The 7,486-nt window shown below is 33.2% G+C and overlaps 1 protein-coding gene across 1 annotated transcript; it reads right to left on the minus strand.

Moving 5' to 3' along the window:
• Nucleotides 1-1,831: 1,831 nt before the first annotated feature.
• On the minus strand, nucleotides 1,832-5,176 carry LOC145102125 (ER lumen protein-retaining receptor A-like). Its single transcript, XM_079039486.1, has 7 exons — nucleotides 4,940-5,176; nucleotides 4,568-4,833; nucleotides 3,086-3,201; nucleotides 2,814-2,887; nucleotides 2,680-2,743; nucleotides 2,341-2,420; nucleotides 1,832-2,226 (listed from the first exon to the last, which is right to left on the minus strand). The coding sequence occupies exons 1-6, from the start codon at nucleotides 5,028-5,030 to the stop codon at nucleotides 2,384-2,386; spliced, it is 648 nt and encodes a 215-aa protein (XP_078895612.1). The 5' UTR covers nucleotides 5,031-5,176; the 3' UTR covers nucleotides 1,832-2,226; nucleotides 2,341-2,383.
• Between the last annotated feature and the right edge of the window lie 2,310 nt (nucleotides 5,177-7,486).

Below are 7,486 nucleotides of genomic sequence, written 5' to 3' on the forward strand. Positions count from 1 at the left end.
TATTTCTTCGGGAGTAGCTTTGGACTCATCAATCTCGTTCAACGATTTGTCAAGGACATATTCTTTGTCCTCATAACACAAGGCCATACGAATGCTCCGGATCCAATCATTGAAGTTGGAACCATCAATCGTGATCTTTGCACAAATGTTCAAGAGCGAGAAAGAGTTGTTGAAGTTGTTGTTGGAGGGACCGGAAGCGTTGTTTGAGGTAGACATCTGCAAAAGAAGAAGGAAAAAGTTTTGATTAGATAAGGAATCCTTAATATAACACCCAAAATGAAATATTAAGGCTAGGGGTCAGCACAATAATTCACAATTCGGAAGAGGGATGTCGTAATCCAATTGTAAATTATTTGAAGGTAGTTAATGACGATTTACCAATTCCACCACGAAAAATAAAATTAAAAGAATTAGGTTTTAAATGAAATGAAATTCCTAGATTCTTTGAGATTCATTGAACTATTCAATGACATGTTTAATCTCGATTATGTCCTTCACGTTTGTGACCGGGATACCAAGAATCACAAACACAAGGTGTGAATAACCATGCAAATTAGTTTGGTACTCTCGATGTCATTTACCACCTAATCCATGTGTCGGTTAACCACACACGCTCCATTGATCTATGATAATTTATGGTCTACCCATTGCCACCCTTGTTAGTCTAAGTTAGTGTGTCTGTTAACCACACACGCTCCACTAACGACTTGACAAGGTGTAATGGGCAATTTCATGGATTAGCATCAAATTCATATTTTCCTAAAATAACTAACATTGAGAATTTATAAAATATTTAGTTATTTTATATTTATCATTATACTTATTAATAAGAGAATTAATGGTTTATCCTACCCGTTCGGCTAACGACCCTCCACCAATCAAGGAAGCGGTTGGTAAGAGTGGACACCAATTCAACCGCCATTTTATAGGCAGTTTCCTTATACCCCTTATAGATCGGATCCGTGAATAAGTCCTACTAACGGTAAGACTGACTCATCTTATATATATATATATATATATATATATATATATATATATATATATATATATATATATATATATATATATATATATATATCATTTAACATTATAATAGTATAAAGATTGTATTTTAAACTTTTAAAATACTAGGGTTTTAGAATTTAATATTTCAAAATTAAACTTTTAATTAAATTTTAAATTCCAAAACTTAAAGGGTGCAATTTGAAACTTTTCAAAATTACTATATCAAATTTTAAATAATTAATAATCACATAATTTGTCATTATCTTATAATTTGACCAAATCTATTTATTTTGGCAAAAAAAAATCAAATTACCATTCAACAAAATCAATTTATGGTGCTAAAAACGATTTATAGTAATTATCCTAATTCAAAATAGATCAAAAATTCGAAAAATCTGCTAACAAACGAATCAACTCCTCAAGTTAACTTGTCGAGTCAGGGCATGGACTCGTCAAGTTCTTCATAGAACTCGTTGAGTTCATCAAGTAGATTGCGAATCTGCTTTGTTTATGGTTTGGACATATCACAATTGCATCACACATAACAAAAAAAACATCATATGCTCTGATTTCACTGTTAGGTTATGGATATAACATTCCTATGTGTTCATGCAACCATAATTGCTTTGGATCTAAGTTTTTCTCTATTTATACATGCAAATAGAGAAGAATAAATTAATGATAAAAAGACAAAAATGCCCTTTAGGCCGATTTGACATGTTATAAAATTGTTTTGGTTACTGCATTCACAATCTCTGAAAAACACAAACTTCACATAGAACAACATATTAGAATTCTTTTAACCTATTGTACAATTCTTTTGGAGTAAAAGTAAAGTGCATTGCCAAAACAATATACATATATGAATTAACGCAACATTTTGTTAAAACGTGGCGTCAAGTACAAACCCTAGAACCATGACAAACTTTTTAGAACCTTGGTTCTAATACTTTTTTTAAGACAATTAATAAAAGAGAAGTAAAAAATGAAAAGTTTTGAGTGGTTACAAATCAAAGTTTGAAAACGAAACACTTAAGAAACTTGATGACAAGTGAGTGGTATCGTCCTTTACTATGTTTTTAACATTTTCACAGCATAACAAAACTAAAACTTGGTTACTATTTAAGAAAATTATTTCAATAAGACGATCAAACACCATATGGGAGAAAATTAGTCATTTGGCCTTGACTGCTAAACCATCAACATTCATGATCCTTACAACTATATTTCCACCAAAAAGAAAACATAAACAAGTTAGAAATGAATCCAAATAAAGCTACATTTTTTTTATAAAGTAATATGCATGTTCATGGTGTATCTGGATTTAAAAGAAACCTTCACTTAATGAGAAGTAAACGCCAAGCCTGGTAGGTGATGCTCATGCTGGCAATTGAAGCTTGGAATTGCTTTTCCAACTGTATGTACACGTACACATGACATGAGAACTTATTTTGGATAGAATCAGAAAGAATAATAAACAAAAATCCTGTCTTAGACTTATTTAACTTTTCAGTTTCACCTATTTGTCTTTCTTCCCAAAAATATTCATTTCATTTGAATGAATATTGGTTTATTGAAAGTAAGTATAAAATGGCCATGTAATGTAGTAGTAGTCTTATTGAGTCTAAAGTTAAAGACAGAAGAGAAAGAATGGGAATTTGGGTGGTTGGATACCTTATGAAGTAATAGTAGAAGAAATCAGCATAAAGAGCTGTTTGTATTAAGCCGGAGAAACAGGCTGAAAAAAAAAAAGAGTCAAATGAAATAAATGTATAGAGAATAAGAATAAGAGAAAAGGTTTAACTTACATATCCATCCATTGAAATGGGGCTGTGTGAGATACCGATAAATCCAGTTGAGAATATACAATGCACGGTATGCCCTAACAATACAACGCAAAGTTACAAACAGATTTTCATTCATTCATTTTTTTTGTTGTTGAAGTTGATTTAGCCACTAAACTATCATTACAATAATCATATCATAATAAAATAATAATACCCAAGTAGCCAAACCGATAAAACAGTGAAAATAAATTATATAAAAGAGGGGGGAAAGAAAGAGAAGGGAGAATGAATACCCAAGAAAGAAAACATATTGACCGGTCAAATTGTCAACATTTCCACTTCGTTGCAGCAGAACCAACTGTGGGAGAATAGCAACAGCTTCCAAATAGATAGAAAATGCCCAACATATCTGCACATTGGTAATATTAAAACTATACAACCTTATCTGCTTATTACTTTCATACTTTTTCTTATTAGAACACTATACTTTGAAATTCTAACCCACTCATAGCAGTGAAAATTGCTTTGCTTTAAAACAACCTTGCTATAATTGGTAGATATTATGTTGTAATACAAAAAAAATAAAAGTAGAATGCTATAGAAATAAAAGTAAGTTGCTGTTTCTTGCATTTAACCCAACATTGGAATAGCAAACTTATTTTTTCTCCATGTGAGGGGTTCTCAAAATCATACAACTGGTAGATTTGATGAAACTAACTAACCAACAATTTCACACATCATGAGCCAAAAGAAAAAGTTGGTTAATGAGATTATAACTTTTAAAAAAAGAATGACATGGTGGACATTATTGATACAGTACAGTACCCAAACTATTTATCACCACATTACTGTACCTCTTTTCCCAACCCCACAACATCCCTATAGGCTATATGGCTCTATCTATGTACATCCATCTCATTAACTTTTACCCTTTAACTTTATTATTGAAAGATGGAGCACTTGGGCTTCAAAATGGAGAACTATAAGGTATCACTAAATAGAATACACAAACATACAAGAAGACTTTAACTTCTTTTGATCTTTGACTTGACCACTAGACTGAACATCTATGGTCTTTCGTCACAACTTCACAACAAATACCATGTACCTCATGTCTCACTCTATTTGATTGTCAAGAATATACAAAAGAAACTATTAAGTTAAGACAGAGTATCTCCTCTCCACATTACATTCCTTTAGGCCCTGTTTGTTGTACAAGAATAACCTTGTAATGCATTGCATGGAGATTTTTTGTCCCACCCAAAACAAAGGTTTGTTTGTGCAAAAGACGTTAAAGCCTTCTTCATCATTATCATTGTAAATAGCCCTAAAAAGCTTGTCCTGCCCCATGTAATAAAAACACATCATACATCCTAATTACTTTCTGTTCAATTTCATTTCATCACACAGCTAATGTTTCCTACCAGCTAGACGCTCAAAGAACACATAAAAGCTCTGTTTTCTCCTAAATGCCAAGAGCTAGGAAAAGTGTCCATTGTTCTAACAAGTAATTTACACTGAAACCAAGGATGCTTTGCTGAACCTGGGATTAATTCATAACACTCACAATTGGTAACCAAAGATAAACACGTCCTCAATTTAGCCAATCCTACAGCTCATAGTCATAGAATACAGTGAAACAATCGCCTGAGCTCACATTAACAAAATCGACAAAATTGAAATTTAATATTCAAATTGATCAATGATCCTAGCTATTCCAAATATAACTTGCATAATTAGAACTAAAATTGAGGTTAACATCAACAATGACTGACCTCCAAAAAGGTAAATTTCTCATGAAGCACTAAAGCCAAGAGGAAGCAGGCCAACACCAGAAACTGATACTTAAATGTATCGAGATCGCGATCGTACGAACGTTTTACTGCATGATGCCACCGCATGCAACAAACAATCGCCACAGAACTCCCAATAAACACCACCTTCATCACCGTGTTATACACGGAAATGAAGGCGGTGAATAGATTCAAGTAGCGCGCCAAAAAAACGACGACGTACAGCTCCTGCGTCTTCAGCGAGATCCCTATCGTAAACAACGGGTGTTACTTTAGGTGGCAAATTGATCTTAAGCCCTGGTAAAACCCTAGGAAACGATGAAATGCAAGTGATGGAGAGAAATGTTGGTTTACCTGAACATGATTTGGTGGCGTAAATTTTGAGAAGGAGGACTAGGATGCTGAATAAATGGCACATATCGCCGCAAAACCTGAAGATATTCATTGTGGCGGTGGAGAATCGGAGGTTTTGGGTGGTAAACGGTGGATGTAGATGAGTTGGGGACTTATTGGACAGTCGTTCGGAGCAGGTGAAGCTTTTGCGCCCGTCACCTTATTATTTTTTGTGCATCTTTGAAAAGAAATGGAGTGGTTACGGCGTTTGAAACTTTTGTATATAATCAAAAATATTGTTAAATTATCAATATAACAATTATTTTCGTAGATAAACTCTACAAAATGATATACTATCTCCAAAAACACCAAAACAATGTTATTTTTGGTGATTTGTACATATAGCAACTTTTTTCACAGATGAATCTCAAGTACTAGATGTATAAAAACCACTGGTTCACTGTCATTCCTTCATTTTACAAGAAAAAATAAAAATCAAATGGGTTCTAACCTAACGGTATCTGGTGTTGTTCTTATTTTTGAGGTCGATGGTTCAAGTCCTGTTAAAAAATAAATAGATTTTAAAATAATTTAGAAGAAGAATAGATTTGTCGCTCCAAAATTAAATAAAAAAATAAAAAATCATTCACAAACACATAGCTCTCAAAAGGTTATGTTTAAACATCAACCTCATTTGAAAAATCATATTATATTGGATTTATTGTAAAGTTATTATTTTTTTAAGTTAAAAAACATTTATTTTCGTATCATTCCTTCATTATAAAAAAAAAAAAAAAAAAAAAAAAAAAAAAAAAAAAAAAAAACTTCAGTTTATTCAAAAACATATATCCCTAAAATGTTAACCTAAACATCAATCTCCCTTCAAAAATCATATTTTAATATATTGGATTTATTTTGAAGTTATAGATTTCTTTTTAAAGTTTTAATTTTTTTTCCTAATAGAAATTATTTTCACAAATGTCAATTGCGAAAGTTATATTTCTTAGCAAAACAATTTAATAAAGAAAGTCGTTTTTGCATATTGCATATGTGAAAATGGTATTCCTCAGGTGATGTTATGTTTTTTGTTTGGAAGTTCTTCTAACATTTTATGTCTATCGGCTACTGACAGATAAACGTTTTGGCTCATAAAATACTTGTTTTTTAGAAGACCGTACACGTTAAACTGATGGGTTTTGGATGCAAAAAACAATTTTTTTTATACAACAATTTTAAGTGGCAACAATAGCAGTATTAAAATAACTAGTTTATTTTATGATAAAATTTACCAAAATCACCAAGATAATCTAATTACATGAACTAGAAATATTATGGCAATCATATGATGTTAAGAATACCTTTAAATATTTTGATCTCACTTGGTTTTGAAGCGTTGATGAAGATAACAAAAGAACAAGAAACTTGAACTTTTCTACAAATATCCACCAAGAAGTATATGCCACCAATAATGCTAGTTCTCATCTTATATGAAGTACTATCGTAACATCCCAAAAATTTCAGCAACTTAAAACTTTTCAAAACAACCAATTTATTAACAAAAGTGTTTACAAAAACATTGTCTACAAAACATGATTTAAAATCATAATTTCCCAAGATCCAATTTGTTTTAAAACTAAGGATGTGTACGGTCACGTCTTCGCCTTGTAACGAATCATTTGAAGAACCTGAAACAAAAAAAAACTGTAAGCACAAAGCTTAGTGAGTTCCCCCAAAGTACAAACACATAATATAACAGCATGTATTGGGTCCACAGCTAAAAGCTTGGGTTACCCTTGAGCCCACAGTATGAGTCTGGCTTGCCAGTCAGGCCCACAACTCATATTTGGCTTGCTCTTGAGCCCACAATATAAGTCTGGCTTGCCCCCGGGGCCAACAACTTATGTCTGGCTTGCTCCCTAGCCTAATCAGTCATTAGAATGGCATATAATGTTCAACCCTCAGTATGAGTCTGGCATACCTACCGGTCCTCATCTCATATCTGGAATGCTACTGAGACCTCAGTATGAGTCTGGCATGCCCTACCCAGCCCTCAGCCTATATCTGGAATGCTCTAATACCCACAAGCCCTCAGTACGAGTCTGGCATACCACCGGATCCTCAGCTCGTATCTGGAATGCTATTAGGGTTTGTTGGCTACAACACGAAGCAGTAAAACCTCAACCCAACACAATATACCGACAGATAACACACATATACAAATAATCGAGCATACATAATCATAGGTAGACCTACAGATCTAACAGACTAATATATCAAAACTAGCATGCATATCTATCCCATACTCAGCATATCAACAATATCAGGTTATCAAACCTATGGGTCGGCCTTGGTGCCTTCTACCTAAAAGTATAGCGAGGAAAACTCACCTCAAATGCAGACGCTCACTGAAAGAAATCCCTAGTTGTTGTCCTGACGACACCTTCGATCTATCAAATCAAAATAAAATCCATGTAGCAATTGGGGTCCATTCTTAAGGCCCATCATCCATACTTGGGGTAAAATGACCCTGACCCAACATGAACCAAAACTGAGGCCCGAATCCAAAAG

Source organism: Lactuca serriola, chromosome 1, assembly GCF_051521515.1.
Source record: "Lactuca serriola cultivar US96UC23 chromosome 1, Lser_US96UC23_V15, whole genome shotgun sequence".
Classification (NCBI taxonomy): Eukaryota; Viridiplantae; Streptophyta; class Magnoliopsida; order Asterales; family Asteraceae; genus Lactuca; species Lactuca serriola.

Excerpts from the sequence above, each read along its gene's own strand:
- LOC145102125 (XM_079039486.1), bottom strand. The coding sequence starts at position 5,030 with ATGAATATCTTCAGGTTTTGCGGCGATATGTGCCATTTATTCAGCATC. Across the intron at positions 4,834-4,939 it reads CGCCACCAAATCATGTTCAG|GGATCTCGCTGAAGACGCAG; the intron begins GTAAACCAACAT and ends TGTTTACGATAG. Across the intron at positions 2,888-3,085 it reads CAATATGTTTTCTTTCTTGG|GGCATACCGTGCATTGTATA; the intron begins GTATTCATTCTC and ends TTGTATTGTTAG.